Source organism: Cervus canadensis, chromosome 1 (assembly GCF_019320065.1).
Source record: "Cervus canadensis isolate Bull #8, Minnesota chromosome 1, ASM1932006v1, whole genome shotgun sequence".
NCBI classification, from domain to species: Eukaryota; Metazoa; Chordata; class Mammalia; order Artiodactyla; family Cervidae; genus Cervus; species Cervus canadensis.
This window is the reverse complement of record NC_057386.1, coordinates 46815148-46838575: the sequence shown is the minus strand read 5'-3', so window position 1 is coordinate 46838575 and position 23428 is coordinate 46815148. Positions and strand designations below refer to the sequence as shown.

Genomic DNA, 23428 nt, shown 5'->3' with positions numbered 1-23428 from the left:
CTGCTGAAAGTGATGAGCAGATCCTAAAATTGATATGGAAATACAAAAGACCCAGGATAGCCAAAACAATCTTGAAAAGATCAAAGTTGGAGGACTCATAGTTCCTCATTTCAAAACTTATTACAAAGCTATAGTAATCAAGATGTTGTGGTACTGGTTTAAGGTTAGGCATATAGATCAATAGAATACAACTGAGAATTCAGAAATAAACTTTTAGAGTTATGGTCAATTGATTTTCGACAAGGGATGCCACGACAGCGGTGAGAAGTCTTTACAACAAATAACGCTAGGACAACTGGATACCCACTTGCAGAAGAGTGAAGTTAGAGCCCTCTATCATTCCTAAATGAAGATTAACTCTTAAGTTGATCAAATACCTACATACAAGAGCCAAAACTATAAAACTTTTAGAAAAAAACACAGGAGTAAATCTTCATGACTTTGGGTTAGGAAATAATTTCTTAAATATGACAACAAAAGCACAAGTGACAAAACAGAATAAAAAACAGATATGTTGGACTCCATCGAAATTGAAAACTTTTGAGCTGCCAAAGGTCCTACCAGGAAAGTGAAAAGACCCACAGAGTGGGAGAAAATATTTTCAAATTGTATATCTGATAAAGGACTGGTATCTAGAATATATAAAGAACTCTTAAACTCAATAATAAAAGCAAATAACCTACTAAAAAATGGCAAATGATCTGAATAAACATTTCTCTAAGGAAGATATTTAAATGACCAGTAAGATGCTTACCGTCATTAGTCTTTAGGGAAATACAAATCAGAACCACAATGACTACTACTTTGATCACTAGGATAGCTATGATCAAAAAAGACAGATCAAGTTTGGGGAGAATATGGAGAATTTGGAACCCTCATACATTGTTGGTAGAAATATAAATTGGTGCAGCCTCTATGGAAAACCATTTGGTAGTTCCTCAAATCATTAACCATAGAGTTACCATATGACCCCGCAATTCTACTGTTAGGTTTACACCCAAAAGAAATGAAAATCATATGTCCACACAAAAACTCGTATATGAATATCTGCAGCATTATTCATAATAGCCACAAAAGAAACAACCCAGTGATCATCAACTGATAAATGGATAAATAAAACATAGTATATCCTACAGTAAATATTATTCAACCATAAAGAGCATGCAGTACTGAAACTTGCAACGTGGATAAACTTTTGAAAACATTATGGTAAGTTAAGTGAAACAAGAGATTCACAAAAGACCATATTTATATGATTTATTAAATGCTCCGAATAGGCACAATTTATAGAAGCAAAAAGTGGATATGTGGTTGCCTAGGGCTGGCAATATTGGGGGTGAAATGGGAGTAGCTGATGAAAAATAGGTTTCTTTTGACAGTGATGAAAATATTCTGAAATTGATTATGATGATGGTAGGACACCTCGGTGAATATACAAAACCATTGAATCATTGTTTAAATTGGCGAACTGTATTGTATGTGCATTTTATCTGAATAAGTTTTTTTTTTTTTTCTTAAAGAAAGGAGTGACATACTGTGTTGAATGTTGCGATAGATCAAGTAAGATAAGGAGTGAGAACTGGCCATTTGGTTCAGCAGTGTGGAAGCCATTGGGACCTTCACAGAAACTGTTTTGTTCGAGTGCTGAAGCGAACAAGAGAGAGAGAGAGAACAAAGGGAGAAAAGCTGGAGACAGCATAGACAGTCTGGAGAAAGCTTGCCCTAAAGAGGAGAAACAGGGCAGCAGGGGTCAGGAGCGGGTTTCTTGTTTGGTTTTCAGGTAGATGTCCTCTGTATGTTGCTTTTGTTGTCGTCCATTTGTTTATTTTTAGGTTGCTGTACACAGGCTTCTCGTAGTGGAGCCATGGGCTCTAGAGCCCACGGCCTCAGGCTTAGCTGCATGTGGGATCTCGGCTCCCCAGTCAGGGATCCTGTATACTGTTTTCTGATGGAAATGACCCAGTAGAGGGCATCATGCATATTTCAGGAAGGCGGTGAGAATGGCTGCCGCTGTGTACGCAGGTAGAGAGGGGCTGGTCTGATGGACAGCTCTGGTGTAGATACGGGCGTGAGGACATTGTGGGAACTCTTGTTCCCAAGGAGCTATGGGGAGGGTAGTATGTGAGGTTCTTACCTGAGTGCAGGGGCTGGAGGTTTGAGAAAAGAGAAGGTACGGCAGAGTCCACAAACAGAGCAGGAGAGTGTAATTGTCTGGGAGCACTGGAGACCCGCGTAAGGTTAGTGGAAATGATTTTCAAGTGAGTGAGACCAGTGCAGTCCACCTTGTCTCTTTCTCCACTGATTGCAGCCGTATGGATGCAGGTACTGAGACTTAACAAAGAAATACAGGCACACAATCCCTCACCTGCAACTCTGACACTGAAAACTCAGAGTAGTGTGCTTATTTGTTTTTGTACGTTTGGCAAAACATTGTGGTGGCAATGTCTGAATGGTTCTGAAGCCGAATTAATCTATGAAAATGAAAGTCATTCAGTCGTGTCCAACTCTTTGTGACCCCATGGACTATATAGAATTCTCCAGGCCGGAATACTGGAATGGGCAGCCTTTCCCTTCTCTAGGGGATCTTCCCAACCCAGGGATTGAACCTAGATCTCCCCTACTGCAGGCGGATTATTTACCAACTGAACTACTAGGGAAGCCTGCGTATTAACCTATAAGGCTTTACTTATCCCACGAGGTGGGGATAATCATGTATTTTGCTGCAGAGGTGTTGATGTGTTTGACTTTGGGGTGCTGCCCCAGGCTCCGCTGGGGCATTTATGGTACATACACTGTATCATCACCTTCCCCCAAATCCCAAAAGCTCTGAATTCCAGAGCACATCAGTCCCCGAGAAACCATGGATCTGTATGACAAAGGGACAGCACGCGGCAGACTTGAGGGTGTTTACCGGAAGTGGCCATCCTGGGGGACGGTGGCATCACATGCCGTGAGTACGGGGATAAGCGAGCACGTGAGGAGAGGCGGAGGCACGCCGAAAGGCGGCAGGTCAGTGGGCTGTTGTCTGTGCGGGGAGAATTACGGGAGTCTGCAGGCTGCAGGGAGAGTCCTGGAAGGAGAGGCTGAGGTTTGTTTCCTCTGGGCTTTTCATCCTTAGAGGACATAATACAGAATATAGGTTAGCACTGCCCTCTTGGTTCCTTGTAGAGCCTTTTTAGCACAATAGTCTCTAGTTCTGAATGACCTCCTCTTCATTCTTTCAATACAAATGTTACATAGCATAGTGTCATCATACAACAGAATGCCATATAATGCCCAGAAATAGTCAGTGATTGATCTAGTACCCAAAAGGATGTATAACCCCTCTCCTCACCTTTTATTTTGTGTGTGTGTGTATATATACATATGTATGTATATATATATATACAAGCACACACCAGGACATCTGTCTGTTTACCAAGAGACAGAATACTGGAAATGAGGGCTGTTGGAAATCCTCAACAATAGCACTCCTGGTACCTTGCTCCTTTTGGTATAGGTTAGGAAGAATGGCTTAATGCAGTCACTTAGTCCTTGTAAAATTCTTTTTATGTATAGGAAAAAGAAAGGAAAAGCAAGTTCTTTAGCAGTCAAACTGCCTAATTCTCTCTCTGTCTTCACATATCAGAGCCGAATACTGGTAGTGATTTACTTACACTTCTAGTTAATAATTAGACATTGGGAGACACCATATATCATGCCTAATGGAATATATGGGGTCTGATGAGAAAGTTTTCTGTTTTGACTAATAAATTTTAAGCCAAATAGCCAGGCCTGGTGAAATATTATGGCCTTCGAAATATTTTAGAACTTGTGCTGAGGAAACAGTGTGAATTTCCTCAGCGAATGAATTTATCATCCCTTCCAAATCATAGGCCTTAGCTCCAGCTGTGGAGTGGAGGCACGAGGCAACGCTGAATCAGAAAGTGGAAAAACTAATCAAATCCTTAAAAGACTGAGGGCAGTGAGGCAGAGTTAAGGCTGACTTTTTCAGCAGTCGCCTCGAGCTGTACTTTTTCTGATTTTAGTAACCAAAGGTGGGTTATCTGGAACTTCAGTAGTAAGATGAGCTTGGGTTTTTTTTTTTTTTTTGAGCTTGGGTTTTTATTCACGCATTTTGACTTCCCTCCGTTCTTTTCCTGTTATTAATATTATTCTTGTAAATATTGTACTTGCTGCTGCAGAAGTGGGATGCTTTTCATCTTTGATCCAAAGATCTAGAACTTAACTCTTTCCTTTCAGAGATTCTGTCGAAGAGTCACTGTGAGCAAGGCAGTGTGCAGAGGTCTGAGAGAGGAGAGAATTTTGAGTGAGACTGTGCCCTGCCCCCAGGACACTTATAGTCAAGCAAAGGAGCCGTATAAACAACCCGAGTGCTGGGTGAGGGGGTGATAAAGAATTCAGGAGAAGGGAGATTCGTAACGTTCTGGGAGAATCAGAGAAGGCTGCGGGAAGGTGATGGTGTTTGATCGAGGCCTTACGCGGGGTGGATAGGATGCTGCGCAGGGTGAGGTGGAGGGGTGGCTGCGGAAGCAGAGGGTGATGGGCTGGGTGCAGGTCCTGGAGAGGGAAGCGCAGTTAGTTGTCCTAATAGAATAAATGGTAAAGAAGAGGATCACTTGTGCCCGAATTAATCATGGTTTGATTTGGAAAAAGTCCTTCAAATAACAGTCTGCTTTTCAGGTATTGACTTATTACTTTTGTGAGTTTTTTCTGTGCTTTTTACCCTGTCTCCCTTCCATTCTGATTTTCCTTTGTTACATATCCTACTTGTTATCCACTGTTGGCAATCAGTAGAAAGGAACTTTGAATTATCATCTTTGCTCATTGTTATTGTTAGCAGCTGTGGTGATTCAGTTATGGAATTTTTTTGTCCCAAACTGAGTTCTGTCTTTATCTATGAGTATCATTATCTGGTGTCGACAGTATTTTGATTTATTGAATACTTGCATTTTGCAAAGTGCTTTACTTTTATCATCTTTTAAGATTGTAAATCAGCTTTATGAGGTACAGTTATTATGAGGAAACCAAGTCTCAGAGGGGTCAAATAACTTGTCCCAAACTTCACATCTAATAAAGGGCACAGAACCCAGGTATGTCAGGCTCCGAAGCCGTGGCATTTTATGGACTTCCTGGGCAATGTTTACAGTTATGTTGAACCATGGGGCAGAATTGAAAACTCATACGTAGAATCATTAGATCTTAGAAGATGGGAGATGGGCACCTGCAACTGGGATTTGACAAACGATAAAAGAAACACTGATAATAGAAAACACTATGTGAAGTGAATCCCCTCCTTTATTACAAAGATGTTAATACACCTTTCTTGCAGTAAAAAGACCAACTTGAAGATACTACAAAAAGAGTCACATATGAGGGGGCATGGGGGCGGTGGTTAGAGGAAGAACAAAAGACCTGTTCTGCTCTTTGTTTCCTGAGAAGAACCAGCTCTCTCCCTTGGCAAATGAGACCTGAGAGAGAGGCAAGATCAACATCATTTTAACAGTAAAATAATGAGAAGTGTTTTGAGATTTTTTCATTCATTTGGATTGAGTAGTTTTTGAAAAAATTCAGGTTCTCTTGGGATGGTTAAAAAAAGGGTGATTCCCACGCACTTAAACCACAGAGTTCTCTAGGCCCTGTGCAAGATGTGGGAGAAAGAGAATGTTGTTTGAGGAGGAGGAGGTACTGATAATCGTGCAGTCACTTCAGTCTTTTCCGACTCTTGGAGACCTTGTAGACCGTAACCTGCCAGACTCCTCTGTCCGTGGGATTCTCCAGGCAGAAATACTGGAGTGAGTTGGCATGCCCTCTTGCAGGGGATCTTCCCAACTCAGGGATCGAGCCCATGTCTCTTATTTCTCCTGCACTGGCAGGCAGGTTCTTTATCACTAGTGCCAAGAGATTAAAAACCACGAGGTTCCCCAATTGCTTAGGTAGATAGTGGTACTCTGGATTAAAAGCAAGGTATTACAGAGTGATTCCTTTTGTTTAAAAACAAAAGGAGTGTCTGTGTGTGTGTGTGTGATAAAGTAAATAAAAATTTGATATTTTCTGCCAGAAACAATTCCCCCACTCTGTGCATATATGTATTTATTGAGCTCCTTCAGTGGGCCAGTGGACAGGATAGAGTGGTGAGCACACTGTTAAATTCTCTGCTTTCTGTGAAGCAGACAGTCAGCTAGTGGAGGAAATAGACATTAATTATGTACTCCACTAATAAAATGTAAATTAAATACAGCAGGAACATCATAGGAATGTGTATGGAGGGCTGCAGTTAAGAGAGACTTTCCTGAGGAAGGAGGTAATTGAGCTGAGATTTAGCAAGGAGGTAGAGAAGGTGGCGCAGTGGTCAATAATCTGCCTGCCAGTGTGGGAGATGCAAGAGACATGGGTTTGATCCCTGGGTCTGAAGATCCCCTGGAGAAGGAAGTGGCAACCCACTCCAGTATTCTTGCCTGGAGAATCCCACGGACAGAGGAGCCTGGTGGGCTACAGTCCATGGGGTCATGAAAGAATCGGACACGACTGAGCACACACACAGAGGGTGTGATGTAAGCCAGTTAGTGGTTAGGGAAGCGTGTTCCAAGCAGTGCAGGTGCAAAAAAGGGTTCCAAAGACATCTCCTGTCTTTGTCCTTCTGGCCACATGCTCTCATTTTACTGAAGCACATCTTCCTGTGAAAGAGCCTGTGGAAGGTAAATTATTGAGTCCTTGCCTGTGTGAAATGCTTTATGAACTCTCATCCTTGGTTAGTGCTTTGGCTGTGTGTGGAACTTGAGGTTGAAAGTCATTTTCCTCAGGATTTTGAAGGTTTTGCTCTGCTGTCCTCTGCCATCTGTTATCGCTATTGAGATGTCTAATCCCATTTAGATTTATGTTCCTTAATGTTTAGGATGACTGTATAATTCTTTGTCAAGACCAGGACCCTTGAGCTGCTAGCCTGAAGAAGTAGCAGGACAGGAGACTTTAGCCAGGACTCTCTGTGGTAGATGGGACCATATAGTCACCCTCTGTACATGTGACCTATTTTTCCTCTCACCCTTTAGGATCATCTCTTTGCTTCTGGAGTTCCACATTTCATGACGATGTGTCTTATAAAAGATTCTTTTTCCTTCATTGCACTAGGTTGCATTGGGTGGTGATTATTAGTTCATTCCCGTCCTTCGATTTGGGGGGGGGGGGTTCCATAATTATTTCTTTAATAATTTTCTCCCAACCTTTGTTAGGTAGGTGTTTAACATCCTGGATTATCCCCTAAGTTATTTTCTTCTTTCACAAATAATCAAGGGACATTATCTGTTTGCTGAGAGATTTTTGCACATTTGTCTTCCAGTTCTTCTATTGAAAATGTTAAACGTTTCTTGTGTTCAATTTCTCATTTTACTGTTTTCTCATAGCATCCCATTCTTGTGGAAGTGTGTTTTCTCTCACTTCTCTGAGGGTGTCCTCAGAGAGGAGGAGGAGGAAGAGGAAGAGTTGTGAGTTCTTTTCTCTTTCTTTTCTTTCTTTTGTGTGTGGGTGTTTTGTTTGTTCCTTGCATTGCTTTCTTGAGTCGCTTTTTTTCCTGTTTCCTTTAGTCTGTGTCTGAGGCTTTCCTCAGATGCTGGGGATCCTTAGCTGTCGCTTCATGTTTCAGAGTATAGCATTGGAAAGTATCTCTGAAACCCGGTTGGAGCTTTCTGTCTCCTTTGTATGTAATTTTGCTGAGAACTAACCTCTTGGTTCTTAGAACTTGGAATGTCTCCTTTTCTGGGGAGCAGGGGGATGACCATGCAGTTTCTCCAGAAAACACTGCCCTGCTCTCCTGCCTAGGAACTTACCACATGGCGACAGTGTCCTGAGCACAGGGTGGGGAGGGAGACAGAAGGCCTCAGACGTCAGCCTTCTGTGCCTCGTATCTCTCAGTTTGGAGCTTCTGTGGCTCCATTTTTCCGGAGAATTGAGCCTCCTTTCTCCCGGGGGGCAGTCACTTGGCTGGGTGGACACTCCAGAAGGCCCGTGGTTCTGCCCCCCCTTCTGTTCTGCCCCACCCTCAGATCTCCTGTTCACAGGGGTTCCATGGGCCTGATCCACTTCACGCTCACCTTCATTGCCGGTGGGCCCTCGGGCGGTAACTTCCTTTTTGCTCCTTCATCTCCCACCTTGGAGAATTTTGTGAAAAATCTACTCTCATTAGCTCTCCCTTTCCTCTTTTTTTCTTGTGGGTTAATACATCTTTTTTTTTTTTTTCCTCCTCTACTGTCTCCTGGAGGAGTTGAGAAAGGGAGATGAGATAAACCAGTGTGTTCAGCCTGCCATTTTTAACTGACTCCAGCATACCTTTTTCCAGGCAGAGTATGATAACTGCTGGTTAGATTCTGATAGTACTATCAGTGCCATTCCTTGCATATGTGGTTATGGGTCACATAGGTTTTTGTGGGCTGACTGCGGAACCCACCCACATGTAAGATTTTCCCCTAGAACTAGAGAATTGTTTCTGAATTGACTCTCTGGAGGAATTATAACAGACTATAACAAAAATATTTCACATACCTCTCCATTTTCTGGATCACATAGAAAATTACAGATACTGTATCATTACTGTTGAAATAAAAACCTCTGGTAACTAACAGAAACCTGAATTTTATTGGAAAAGTTTGTTCATAAGTAAAGCCATAAAAATTGAACAAAGAAGCAAAGCTAAATTCTTCCATCAGTATCCCTAAAACTTCATTTTTCTGCAACTTTTTGGAAAGCAGTATTCCTAATTAAATTTAAGCCTAGTGATAGTGAGAGCTGTGGGAAATGGCAATAGCCAGGAGAAGAGTTTATTTACCTGTATTTTCTTGCTGCTTTCTTATTCCTGCCTTGCACACAACAGGATCTTTTCACACTGAATGAATTCATCGGATTGAATGAATAACCTAGACTCAGCCAGACAGACCAATAAAACTCTCTTCCTAACTACAAATGACTAAGAATAGCTGTGTAAAGCACCAAGGTAATGAAGATGCAACCCAGAATGTGTAAAGTAGACAGGGTGCTTGAGAATAAATGCTGCGCCAGCTTGGTGCTGGAATCGCAGGGACCGCTGTGTGTGTCACGCACCCGCTGCGGTCGTGGGGGTCCCGTTCCAGTCTTCCCCATTGTGCTGGGGCAGTTTTCCCCGAGCTCCCAGTGGCTGTCATGGCCCCAGGAAAGCCAGGATTGGTGGCTGTTCTCTCTTACGTGGCTGGAACAAGGTAAGGGCAACGAGATGTAGTCATTTCATTATTTATTTTTCTTCCTTTTTAAAAAAATATTATTTTTAATAGATTGATGATCACTTTGCAATATTGGTTTGATTTCTGTCATACATCAACATGAATTAACCATAGGTGTACATATGTCCCCTTCCTCTTGAATCTCTCTCCCAGCTCCCGCCCATTCCCACCCCTCTAGGTTATTACAAAATAAGCCCCACTGGGGCTTCCCTTGTGGCTCAGATGGTGAAGAATCTGCCTGCAATGCAGGAGACCTGGGTTCAGTCCCTGGGTTGGGAAGACCCCCTGGAGAAGGGAATGGCAACCCACTCCAGTGTTCTTGCCTGGAGAATCCCATGGACAGAGGAGGCTGGTGGGCTACAGTCCATGGGGTCACAAACAGTCGAACAGGACTGAGCATCTAAGCACCGTGTGAGTTCCCTGAGTCATAGAGCAGACCCCCGTTGGCTATCTGGTTGCATATGTACATTGATTCACACCGCTCTCTCCGTTCATCTCACCCTCTCCCTCTTCTCCTCACCCTGCCCAATACTCAGTTCTCTGTCTGCATCTCCATTGCTGTTCTGCAAGCAGGTTCATCAGTACGTTTTCCTTCCTTTTTATTCTTCTTCTTTATTTAAAACAAATTCTTTTTGTTGACCTGTCCCCTCTGCCTGCTCAGCCTTGCTGCTGACAGGCTGTTGACCAGGAACCGGAGCCCGTTTCGGCTTGGCCTGAAGGGCGGCTGCTCCCAGAGTAGCTGTTACACGGGTTCCTGTGTCGAGCATCCGTGTAACACTGGGTTTGGATCTTGTATTCAGCTGCCAGAAGTGACTGTGATGAAGTAGGGGAGATAAACTGATAGATTGGCTGCCAGAAAGATGTTGGGAGTCAATCAGATAAACAGGGCAGAGAAATAGCTTGCTGTTTTCCAGTGATAATAAAACAGAGGCCTCCGGTCCCCACATTTTTAAACATAATTGCCACGGTAATAATGTCTAAAATAAGCAAATGAAAAAACAGCACAGGGGGTTTTTTTATTTGCGATTGAGATTGCCTTTTCCCTTTTGCAATAAAGATTCATCCTATATGGAAATGAATATTTTTACAAATTTGTTTTCTTTCTCCCAGTGCCCACTTACATAAGCAAGTGACAATTAGAGAGTGAACTGCTTTCTGTAGGAATTTATCCCTTCTTTATTCCCCTCAGACTTCGACTATTTAACTTGGTGAACTATATATATGTTGCTTCTGTGCCTTACCTACAAAATAATTACTTATGTTTGTGAAGAAACAAGTTTTAAAGTCAAACCTATATTCTTGACTGGTGACAAGCCGGAAGGGGTTTTTTTTCAGGATTTCTTTCAGAAGATTTTTGGAATTTTAATCTCTGTTGCTGTTTCCCTGCGCATAGCACTTGTGTAGGAGAGTTTTATTATTATAAGTTAAAATTCTCCTCCTTTAATGTCTAACTGTTAAATCTATTGCTTCTCCTGGCCAAGAGTTTTTAAGATCTAATGCAAATTCTTCAGTATGTGTGAGAGCTAGAGAAGTAGACGTCGCTTACACTCGGGGGGACTAACCAGGATTAAGAGGAGAGTTGGAGAGTGGTTTAGTTCCCATGGAGTTAGTTGTGTGCCATGAGAGACTGGCTGTCTGGGTTGTGTTCAGAGAACAACTTTCTTTAGGTTCCCTCTTAAAATTAATGTGTAAATGTGTTGGTGTCATATATGGTTGGGCTTCCCAGGAGGCTCAGTGGTACAGAATCTGCCTGTAGTGCCGGAAATGCAGGTTTGATCCTGGGTCGGGAAGATCCCCTTGAGTATTCAGAAGATCCAGTATTCTCACCTGGAAAATCCAATGGACAGAAGAGCCTGATGGGCTACAGTCTGTGGGGTCGCAAGAGTCAGATCTGACTTAGCAACTGAGCACTGCATTGCAGACGGCATGGTTAAGACATTTATTTGTAAGCACGGTAGAGTATCAGGTATGGAAGGCAAGAGCAGAAAGGCCACAGTTCTAATTACATCCAGCAAAAGCTTTTTGCCTAAAGAAGACCGTCCTGACTGTTGGGGTTATAGGTCAGAAGTTAAACACGTACCATTATCCTGTGGATGAGAAGCCGATGCATTTTCCTTTTCACCACCCAGCCCTTCCCACCTGACCTTTTAAAGATTCTCCATTGATATCAATGAGGAGGACAAAAATCATCATAAAAACAACAAAGGGGATGTTGCACACTCATTGATCCATTTGGGATGAACTGCAGGACAATAAGTCTTCCAAATGGACTTCTGCTCCCAGTTACTGTGATAGCCACCTTTTTAAAGATATATAAATATGAAAGGGTTAATGGTAATTCGGTCATGCTCTTGCCACTGGGTTGTCCCTTATTGATTGTAGTTTCAGAGCTGTCACTGTGCCATTCAGAATTCCTCCTGTGCCCTTTTAAAGTCAGTTGGTGCTGGGAGAAGATAAATAAGTCACTTGCTTTCCTTTCTCCTATAGCTCCTCCGAGAACTCATAGAACGGAAGACCAGCTCCTTGGACCCCAATGATCAGGTGGCCATGGGAAGGTAATTTGGATACGGCTTTCTGTTCATACAGGCAGCCTGTGTAATAGTTTCTCCATCTGAGTCCCCTTAATTCTACTTCCAAGGCAACAACTTGTTCTATAATTATGAAAGCTGGGAGTTCCTCGGTGGCCTAGTGGTTAGGATTCCAGGCTTTCTCTGCCTTGGCCAGGGTTCAGTTTCTTATTGGGGGACTGAGATCCTGAGAGCTGTGTGACGTGGCCAGCAAAAAAAAGTTAAGCATGATAACGAGAACTAGACAGACAAAGTGATGGAAATTGTTTCCTCTACATTGCCATAACTGCCATTTGAATAAGAGATTACCAAATACCTACCTGCAAGTGTTTATTTTAGGGTTTGTTTCATAAAGTCCATTTTAAGCTCTTTGCATTGCAATTAGATCTGTATCAGTCTCTTATCAGTGGATAAAAACATGTGCTCTCAGCTGTTGGGACCTGGCTCTGGGCACAGCTGGTTCCTCGCTCTGTAAGTCTGCTCTCATTGAGACCTCTGCCCCTTCAGTGAAAGCTGCCGCACAGTTAGACGTGGAACTCACAGTTAGATGCAGCACTGCCCAGATGTCAGGGTAGGATGGAAAACAGTGAAGGAAGACCCTTGTGCGTACGCTTCTTTAGAAAACAAAAAGGACTTTTAAAGTGCTACCTAATGAATAGCGTACATTTAAATAGCCATGAGCTGTAACTTGCAAGAGCATAAATGGAAACCAAAGCTGCAGGTGTCAGAATGGGATTCTGGGGAAGAGCAGCATTCTGAGAGATCACAAGGAAAAATTTGTGCTGATGAAATAATTTTATGTGAGTAAAACCTTTGAATTTTAGGATAGGATGTTAATATTTTGTATATCACTGGAATGCTATAGAGAACTGTTCACTATAAATTTAATGTGATCGAGCAAATTGCATTTAAGTGGTGATTATATTGTACATCTATCTGACTTTACAATAAAATAGATTATGGTAATTAAGATTATATTAAGATTACAGTAATTGGATTTCCCTAGATTTTTTTTTTTTTATGTTGAACTTTCATTATATGAGTCAGGTAAGATGACTAGCTGCTGCTGTTTCTCCTTCCCCCCCCCCCCACATTTGTTCATATAAGCAATTTATGAAGATTTTCTTAGCCCAGTATCCTTTATTTGAAAAATGAATTCCTTTTAATTTAAAATGACTTGCCGAATATATGGATCTTGTTTGGATCCTGATTCAAACAAACCAACTGTAAAAATGAGATAATCTGGAAAATTCAAAGACTGAATATTTGATAGTTAAATTTTTTTAGGTGTGACAGTGGTATTGAGATTATTTGGGGGCTCTTGGTATTGAGATTATTTTGGGGGGGAGGGGGGAAGCCCTTTCCCTTTTAGCAACAGATTCTGAAATAATGTAGCCGAAATGAAAATTAAATAAAATGACTATAAAGCTAGTATCAATAGCAGATAATTCTTAACACTTAGAAAAAATGGAAAGCACAAGGAAAAGCAGCTGGGTATTAACAATGGGAAAGTTAGATTTAAAGAATTCACATGTTCAAACCAAACAGCAGGTGCATTATTAGTCATAGGATAGGCTGTGCAGCTAAACGTCAACAGCAAACCCAGGCAGCCACACCCAGTTTGAGGAGTTTCCCTGCAGACTGGTAGATTTAGTGCTTGTCACAGTAACTCCACATACTAAGGAGCGTTGTTCACCAAATCTGCTGGAGAATTTCCCAGCTGCCATTTGTTTTTTCACCATTGCACAGATCCTCTTCAATCGATTAGTCACTTTGGCCCCAGTCTGTCTTGAGGAGCTTGGTGTAGGTTGAATGATTTCTTTATGCAGTGTTGTTAGTGAGAAAAATTCCGATTTGTCAACACGTGTAACTATTTCTGTTGATGATGCATAACGTCACTTGTGAATTTTCCAGGCAGTGGCTTGCAATCCAGAAGCTAAGAAGCAAAATCCACAAGAAAGTAGATAGAAAAGCCAGCAAAGGAAGGAAACTTCGGTGAGTTACTTTTTAGAATAAATGTTAACATTGTGTGTTATTACTTCTTTTCCATGTTGGCTATGACATTTTTTCTATTTCTTCTAATGATTCTGTTTTTAAGGAGCAGAAAAATCACTAGAACGATATTTGAGTCTTTTTGAGATTCAGTTTTTCTTACTCTGAAATGGAAAAATAGTGTCAGTTATTTTGTTCTACTGCTGTGAATGAATAGGTTGAATAATCTTTGTATTTCCCTGAAAGAGACATAATTAAAAAGGAAGACAAGAGAGTTGAAATTGCCTTAGTTTTGAAAAATGATTTCCTTATTACAATGTAAAAATTGTACTTTGGAGTCTTATTTAAGCAGAATTATATATTGGTCCATTTTCATGATGCCATACATGTACCTAGTATGCTAAAAAGATAAAAAGTGAAGGCTTCCAGAGATTGCTAACACTGCGCTTAAATGAGCTGAGGAGTGTAGCTTTTATGAGAATACAGAAACCTGTCTGAGTGTAGGCAAGCTCTCAAACCTGTGAGCCCTCGGAAGTCTTAGAAAGAGTGGAAACAAAGAAGGAACCAGAGTAGAAGTGACACTGCTGTGCTTTCAGACTGAGATTCCTTGTGACTGTTTTTATATAGTATATAATATCACTCACACAAGGCCTCAGTGTCAAAGAAACTACTGGTAATTCAAGTGCACATTGGGAAAAAACATCTTAAACTCATTGTGTTAGGCCAGTTTTAGGCAGATAGCTAATCCCACATTTTTGTTAGAGCCTGCCTGTCATTAAAATTATTTCTGGACAAATGTGGATCTATCTCATTTTTAAGTACCTTCAAAGAAGCAGATTCCACTACTTTAATTAGCCTATTTTAGTATTTAACAGAACTCATCAGTTCAGTTCAGTTCATTCATTCAGTCGTGTCTGACTCTGCGACCCCATGAATGGCAGCACGCCAGGCTTCCCTGTCCATCACCAACTCCCAGAGTTTACTCAAACCCATGTCCATGAGTTGGTGATGCCATCCAGCCAGCTCATCCTCTGTCGTCCTCCTTCTCCTCCTGCCCCCAACCCCTCCCAGCATCAGGGTCTTTTCCAATGAGTCAACTCTTCGCATGTGGTGGCCAAAGTATTGGAGTTTCAGCTTCAACATCAGTCCTTCCAGTGAACACCCAGGACTGATCTCCTTTAAGGAAATGTTTATTTTCCTTTAAGTTTGCAGAAGTGCATAGTAGCTTTTCATTGTCTTTTGACTGAAAGTCACTTTTCTTAAATCTCATGTTAAATTGTTATAATTTGTTTAACTTTTTTTCATGTGCTGAAGTTTCCAAACCCTTCTGCTTCTCCCACCTTTGTTTTCAATGTGCTGGTTGAGAGCATGGACTCAAGCACCAGACTCCCTAAAGTCTGAATCCCACCTTTGACACCAATTAGTAGTTACCCTGAGCAAGACCCTTAAACCCTCTGTTCTAGTTTCTTTATTTGTAAGAAAGGGGTTGATAATAGTACCAGATTTGTAGGGTTGCTATGGGAATTAAATGAGTACATGTATGTACAGCTTTTAGACTAGCACCAGGAACATAGCATAGAGAAGGGAATGGCAACCCACTCCAGTATTCTTGTCTGGAGAATTCCATGGACAGTGGAGCCTGGCAGGCTACAGTCCATGGGGTCACAAAGAGTTGGACACGACTTGAGTGACTAACACAGTACAACAATGAGGGCATAGCAAGCACTATTTAAGTGTTTTTGCCATTATTCCTATCATTGTTACTGCTGTTGTTATCCCAAGACTGGATCAGTCTCCTACTGGAATGTTCGTTTACTTGCTCACTCATGTACATGCTTCATTGGTACCTGTCTCTTCTGTACCTCCATCCATGGTAGGATTTAAAGAAGAATGTTACTACTAGTACTTTATAATTGATCAAGCTGAATAAGTACCTGTTCTTTAATTTTGAGATTAGACTTTTCTCTAATACTGCATTTTTTAAATTGTAACTTTGAAAAAGACATATACTCTATGTTATCACTTTCATGTGGAATCTAAGAAAGAAAACAAATCAATGTACATGACAAAACAGAAACAGGCTCACAGAGAGAACAAATTAGTGGCTACCAGTGGGGAGAAGGAGGGGTGAGATGGGGATTAAAAGACAAACTACTGTGTACAAAGTAAAATGGCAGCAAGGATAAATTGAACAGCACAGGGAAATATAGCCATTATTTTATTGTGATTACTCTAAATGGAATATAATCTATAAAAATATTGAATCACTATGTTGTGTATCTGAAACTAATACAGTATTGTAGATCAACTATACTTCTGGTTAATTAATTAATAGCTCTGTGAGGCTTTAAATGTTCTCTCGAGGGAGGAGCCCAGGATTTCAGTCAGGAGACTGGCTCTATCTGGCTGTATGATTGTTGGTTGCTTTTTATTCTCTGAGCCTCACTTTACTCATTTAATAAGTGGAGATACTAATCCGTGTGTGTGTGTGTGTGTGTGTGTGTGTGTTTAATAAGTGGAGATACTAATCCGTGTGTGTGTGTGTGTGTGTGTGTGTGTGTGTGTGTGTGTGAGAGAGAGAGAGAGTGTCAGTCAGTCAGTTGTGTCCAACTCTCTGTGATCCCATGGGCTGTAGCTCTCCAGGCTCCTCTGTCCATGGAATTCTCCAGGCAAGAATACTGAAGTGGGTCGCCATGCCCTTCTCCAGGGGATTCCTGATCCAGGGATCAAACCTGGGTCTCCCGCATTGCAGGCAGATTCTTTACTTACTGTCTGAGCCACCAAGGAAGCCTGATTTGGTTTGAGGGGTGGATTTGATTTGAGGATTCAAATAATGTGTATATGTCTGATACATAATAAACATTTGAAAGAGTTAGATTCTTTGATTTCTCTTGTGTTTACCTGTTGGCATTGCTGTTGCAAATATATGCTCTTCAAAAGAATTGAAAAGAGCAAAAGATGTCTTTTCTACATTATTGCATTTTTGTGAGTTTTAAAGCTGCTAGGGCAAATATCTATAATCATGTGTCCCTTGAGGGCAAGAATTGTGCTGATTTTTTCAAGTTAGTTCCAACCTTATTGCCTACTGTAGTGCCTCACAGACATGTTTTTGATGATTGTGACAGTAAAATTAACCTGCTTATCAAGTAAGACTTTCTGTGAGATACAGCATTCACACTTCACACTGACCAGACTAGGAAGAGTTAGCCTATGGAAAGGCCAAAAAGAATAATGTTTTTCAAAACACAGGCTTGCGAATATCCCTGTCTGTTTTGGGAACCAAAGTTCATTTGTTTTGGCAGAGACTTGAAGTAAATATGGGGGAATAACAGGAGATGAGACTGTGTGAATAAGTGGGTGCTAAATCGTTGTCATGCTCAAAACTTGGACTTTATTCTGTTGACTGTAGCAAGTCATTGAAAAACAAGGAAGCCTGAGCACCTGTCAGAGATTGGAGGAGTGCATCACAACTAGCTGCACTATGGGGTCCTAGATTGGATCCTGGAAAAGACAAAGGACAGTAGGACAAAAAATGGGGGACATTTGAATAAGGTCTATGGTTTAGTTAATTGTATTGTACAGATGTTACTTTCCTGATTTTGATAATTACATTTGTATAAGTTGTTACCATTCGAGGAAGCTAGGTGAAAGGTGTACGTGAACTCTGCACTATTTTTGTAACTTTCCCATAAGTCTACAATTATAGCACAGCACAAGAAGTAAACAGAAAAGTAATAAATAAGGTCACATGCTTTGAATTGTGTTGCTGTTTCATCACCCATATTCATCAAGGCTCTCTTTGTGACCATGAACGTGTGGGATGTGGTCAGAATCAGTGTTGTTGATATATAGCAATAACAACAACTAACATTTATAAAACTCTCTCTGTTGGGCACTGCAGAGCAGTTTACATGCAGAAGTGGAAAAGACACAACCTCCAATGCTAAAATGTTCAGGTTTGAAATCTGGCCCTTGCACTTACTGGCCTTGAGACCCCTTGGGCAAGTCACTTAACATCTCTCTCTGCTTCAGGTTCCTCATCTGTCAAGCCAGTATGATAATAGAAGGCACTGCCCATAGGACTGTCATGCAGATTGAAATTAGCTAACTCATGTAAAGTATTTAAGAAGATAAATGACTTACCCACTGTTACAGAGCTAGTAATCATGAACATAGATTTAAGCTAACTGGTCTGATTCCAGAGTCCATACTTCTGACCTGTGGCTCTTGAGTTGTTTCTCTGACCAGGACTTATCAGGCACTGAAATGATATCTAGGCTACATTAGAACTCTGCCGTGAAGGATTTAGCAAAGGGCCAAGGCTAGATGAGAATGGGTTTAGTTGCTCAATCGTGTCCGACTCTTGTGACCCCATGGACTGTAGCCCACGAGGCTCCTCTGTCCATGGGATTCTCCAGGCAAGACTTCTGGGGTGGGTTGCCATTTTCTTCTCCAGGATAGATGAGAATACATGTCGTAAATAACTTCCTTAAATTAGACCCCCAGAAGAGCTGGTGGTGTGCCAGCTGTCATCACTGGTACTAGGTTCCACCAGTGGGCAGGCTTTCCTCTTTGTTTGTGGTAGGGTTGGAGAAAAAAGAAATATCACTGCAAAGATGAACACTGCCTTGTGGAAACATTAATTTCAGTGATAACAGGTCAGTGGCATCACCCTGGTAAGATTGGGTGTTAGCAGTTTGCTGGTTGGATGCTAGAAAATAACTTAAAAAAAAAAAAGAAAGAAATATGCTGGTTTGGGGAAATAATTATAATTATTAATTACCAGTATTTTACTCAGCATTATCTATAAGTGGATTTGATCCTGATTTAAGCAGAATCTTAATGTAAATGAATTAAACTCAGGCCTTTAATAATGAAATGTCATACTGTGTTTTGTGTTTGTCTGTTCTTCTGCAACAAAATTATATTTATCTCTTCGTACTATGGTTGGTAATTTTAATACTAAAACATGCATCCATCCTCAGTAGCACTGAGATGAGGTAAAAATGCATTGTATTAAATCATCTTTAATCTGATTACTACTTAAAAGCCTGTCCTTCATCATGCAGTTAATAGTTATTGAATATATTGTATTAAAGTGTAAAGGTATTCCACAGAGCAGTGCCATCCAGTAAAAAGTATCTTTACGTGTGTAATTTTTTTAATTTTTATTTTTAATTGGAAGATAATTGCTTTGCAGTGTTGTGTTGGTTTCTTCCGTGTAACAGGATGAGTCAGCTATAAGCATACACACAGTTATACCCCTCCCATCCCACCCCTCCAGGTCATCACAGAGCACCAGCCTGAGCGCCTCTGCGCTACAGTGACTTCCCTCTGGCTCTCTGTTTCACACATTGTGAGGTATATGTTTCAGTGCTGCTCTCTCAACTTGTCCCACCCTCTCCTCCCCGACTGTGTCCACAGTCCATTCTCTTAAGGCTGTGACTCTTATTCCAGCGCCCTGCAAATAGGTTCATCAGTTACATGTGTAATTTTAAATGTTCTAGTAGCCGCAATTAAAGAGGGGGGAAAAATAGGAAATAAGTATACTTAAGTAATAATACATTTCATTTAGCCCAATATATAGCTAATATTATTTTAACAATTTATTGTTTTAAAATTATTAGTGATATATTTTACATTTTTTCCTCTGATATTTTCAAAGTCTGGTGCACATTTCCAGTAACCCACATGTGGCCAGTGACTCCTGGGCAAGACAACGCAACTGTTGGGTATAGTTCATGGCCTTTGTCTAGACAGCGAATTAAACCTGTCTTTGGACATAGCCAAGAATAGTTTTCATTTTTTTCAGATGAAAAATGAAGTTTGGTGAAGCCTAAAAGACATTAAAGGGCTTCCCTGGTGGCTCAGACGGTAAAGAATCTGCCTACAAAAAAAAAAAAAAGAATCTGCCTACAATGTGGGAGACATGGGTTCGATCCCTAGGTTGGGAAGATCCCCTGGAGGAGGGCATGGCAACCTAGAATGGATAAGCAACAAGGTCCTACTGTATAGCACAGGGAACTGTATTCAATACCCTGTGATAAACCATTATGGAAAAGTATATGGAAAAAAAAGTGTGTGTGTGTGTGTGTATATATATATATATATATCAGTTCAGTTCAGTCACTCAGTCTTGTCCAGCTCTTTGTGACCCCTTGGACTGTAGCATGCTAGGCTTCCCTACCCATTACCAGCTCTAGGAGTTTGCTTAGACTCATGTCCATCAAGTCGGTGATGCCATCCAACCATCTCATCCTCTGTCATCCCCTTCTCCTGCTTTCAATTTTTCCCAGCATCAGGTCTTTTCCAGTGAGTCAGTTCTTCGCCTCAGGTGGCCAAAGAATTGGAGCCCCAGCCTCAGCATCATTCCTTCCAATAAATATTCAGGACTGATTTCCTTTGGTTTGATCTGATCTCCTTGCAGTCCAAGGGACTCTCAAGAGTCTTTTCCAACACCACAGTTCAAAAGCATCAATTCTTTGGTGCTCAATTTTCTTTATGGTCCAACTCTCATGTCCATACATGACTACTGCAAAAACCATAGCTTTGACTAGACAGACCTTTGTTGGCAAAGTAATGTCTCTGCTTTTTAATATGCTGACTAGGTTGGTAGTAGCTTTGCTTTCAAGAAGCAAGCGTCTTTTAATTTCATGGCTGCAGTCACCATCAGCAGTGATTATGGAGCCCAAGAAAATAAAGTCTGTCACTGTTTCCTTTGTTTCCCCATCTATTTGCCATGAAGTAATGGGTCAGGATGCCATGATCTTCTTTTTGAATGTGGAGTTTTAAGCCAGCTTTTTCACTCTCCTCTTTCACCTTCATCAAGAGGCTCTTCAGTTACTCTTCGCTTTCTGCCATACGGGTGGTGTCATCTGCATATCTGAAGTTACTGCTATTTCTCTCAGCAATCTTGATTCTATCTTGTGCTCATCCAGCCCAGCATTTCACATGATGTACTCTGCATATAAGTTAAATACACACATATGTGTATATATACACTTAATTACTTTGCTATACAGCATAAATTAGCAAAACTTTGTAACATCAATTATGCTTCAATAAAATAAAGAAAAGAATCTTCACTTTAGCACTGTTTATAATGCTTTTTTAAGAGGGAAGACTATATAAATGCTTATCAATAGGACATTTAGTAAATTACAATATATTGATGCAACAGAATATTCTGGAACTATGAAAAAGAATACAATATGACATAGTGGAAAAAAGCATAATGCATGAGCATGTGAAAAATATATTAAGTTTATATTTGTCTTATATATGGAGAATGCTATAGGCAAACTTAATTTTAATTAACAATGATTATTTCCAGAGATTACAGGGGACTTGTCAGTTCTTTCTGTATTTCTGAATTTGTAATTATATATTACTTTTTATAATTAGGAGATAATGGGCGTAAAGAAAGTATGATGAACAGAGATTTTGTTTTTGCATCTTACAAAAAGTGAAGAATTAGAAACAATATAACTGTTCAGAAATATGAAAATGCATTTATAGTACTTCCTGGAGTTTTATATACAACTGTGGAGATACAATGCTAAGTGAAAGAAAAGGATATGAAATTATGTTGTGTGCATTACTATGTAAAATGAACATAATTAACCAAAATACTAATATTAATAAATATTAATAACAGCCCTTCTGCAGATAAAAGAATATATGTATGCATTTTTTGTGTGCTTAGTTGGTTTGTTTTCCAAATTTTCTGTAATAGATTTATGCTTTTTTCTATTACTCCTGTAATGGGAAAAAGCTCATCACTATTAATCTTTAAAATTCATTTGTTAAAAGATTGAAATTCAGGAGGCTTGGCTATTTGGTGGTAGAGAATCAAATTATTTGATGTGTGTAAAAATGTTTTTTAAATGGTAAAATATTACATGTATGTTATATCATTTTTGTGTGGATAGTGTTTTGCACCAGAAGAGGTTTTTTTTTGTTAGAATTTTATAATATGACATGTCCTGCATCCTCTTCTTTTATGAATAGAAAGGGATACCTTCTTTGAATTCTCTTAGCTATAATAATTTGGTCTGTGTAAGGTCAAATATTTATTCAGCCTTCTTCACCAGAGGATCTCAAAGCACTTCATATGAAACTACCTCTTTTTTTCTACTGGTGGGAGATGGAACTGACATAACTTCAGTTTTTATAACACCTTGACTGAAGACGTAGGGAGTGGACTCCTTATGTGCTCAGTTGTATGCCTTAGTTTAAGAAGGGCGAAATGAAAGATCTGGTGAAACTGGTGAATGAAGGTGATTCTGGAAGCCTTTCTGACTCAGGGAACCAGTGCTAGTGAGTGATGAGGTGTTCCATTTGGCTGGTACGCCACTGCCTCTGCTCTTGACTGAAAAATGATTAGGATACATGCAGAGAAGGGGACAGTGGGGTAATCCGGTCCTCACCATCTCTTGTCTGGAGTGATGTTTAAGGCTTAGTAGTGTATTGCTTCAGAGCACAGATGTGTGCCCTTTTTTTGGCCATTATATAATGGAGTTGTGTAGAACTAATGTCATTTACAATGTGCTTTTATCAGACTTTTCTCCTATAGCATTGAGGAAAAAGGGTTTTTATGGTTATGTGTGGCACATGCCTAGAAATTGTTCCTTGTTCCACTCTGGAGCCAGATGTTCTTGTGATCATCTGGAGTTTGTTACCTCATAGCATGTGTTTCTTTTTCTAGGTTAATAGTCACTAATGCTGCTGCCTGTTTGTTTCCTACTTTATTTAGGTTTCATGTGCTTAGCAAGCTGCTGAGCTTCATGGCACCTATTGACCATACCACAATGAATGATGATGCCAGGTGAGTAATAGATTAATTATCTGTTTCAAATGGCTTCATGACAGCCCAGTATTGACCTGTTCTAAAGCCTGTGGCCCTCTCCGTTTCTCCTTATCAGTTAACCATTTGTCAGCAGCACCATTACAAGGGTCCTTGTCACATCTCTTCACTCCCATACTGTAAAACCAAAACAAAATTTTTGTAAATCTCAGTGCTGCCTCTATGTGGTTTTTTGTTTATGCTGTTTTGTTTTTAACATTAGACACCTGCTTTGGACATCTGAGCTCTTCTCTAGATAGATGGGTTAAGACAGTGCACACACACTTGCTTCATGTGTTTGGGGTTTTATGTATATGTTCTCCTTTTTAAAATGGGTGTAGAGATTGCTCTGGGGATGTGCATTATGTTGTGTTTGTTCAGGGTACTGTTGAGGATTTTGGGGGTTTTTTTTTTAGTATTTTTTACAAAAGAAGTACACGCTCACTTTGCAAAATGGAAATGTGTACACAAAAAAATATATACTCATATAATTCAGAGATAATTAAAGAATTATCCATTTTTTAAAGAATCATTCCTTCTATATTTATTGGCATTCTACTACAACATAATATTTTTATAATATTACTTATCTAGCCATGTCTCCTATTATTTACATTCATTTTTATCAATATGGACTCATGCTTTCCTATTTTATTCAGTTAGAATCCATTGCTGTCATTATTTATTTTGGTTTAAAATTGTCTCAGATTAATAGAAGTCCCTTCAAGCTGGTTTCATCCTTTTGAGATATCCCCACTTATTCATTGAGTACTTCTTAC

At 40.3% G+C, this 23428-nt stretch overlaps 1 protein-coding gene across 3 annotated transcripts in view; it reads left to right on the top strand.

Moving 5' to 3' along the window:
• The window catches only part of AATF (apoptosis antagonizing transcription factor), a 102525-nt gene that overhangs the window by 54564 nt on the left and 24533 nt on the right, over positions 1 to 23428 (top strand). For 2 of the 3 annotated variants that reach the window (XR_006272037.1, XM_043481949.1), the window contains exons 9-11: positions 11733 to 11800; positions 13727 to 13807; positions 22560 to 22631. Coding sequence is in view for 2 of the 3 variants with exons in the window: in XM_043481949.1 (XP_043337884.1) it covers positions 11733 to 11800; positions 13727 to 13807; positions 22560 to 22631 (221 nt within the window). In the remaining variant the exon portion in view is untranslated. Of the gene's footprint in view, positions 1 to 11732; positions 11801 to 13726; positions 13808 to 22559; positions 22636 to 23428 lie in introns of those variants that run through there. The other variant, XM_043481965.1, reaches the window with a different exon arrangement.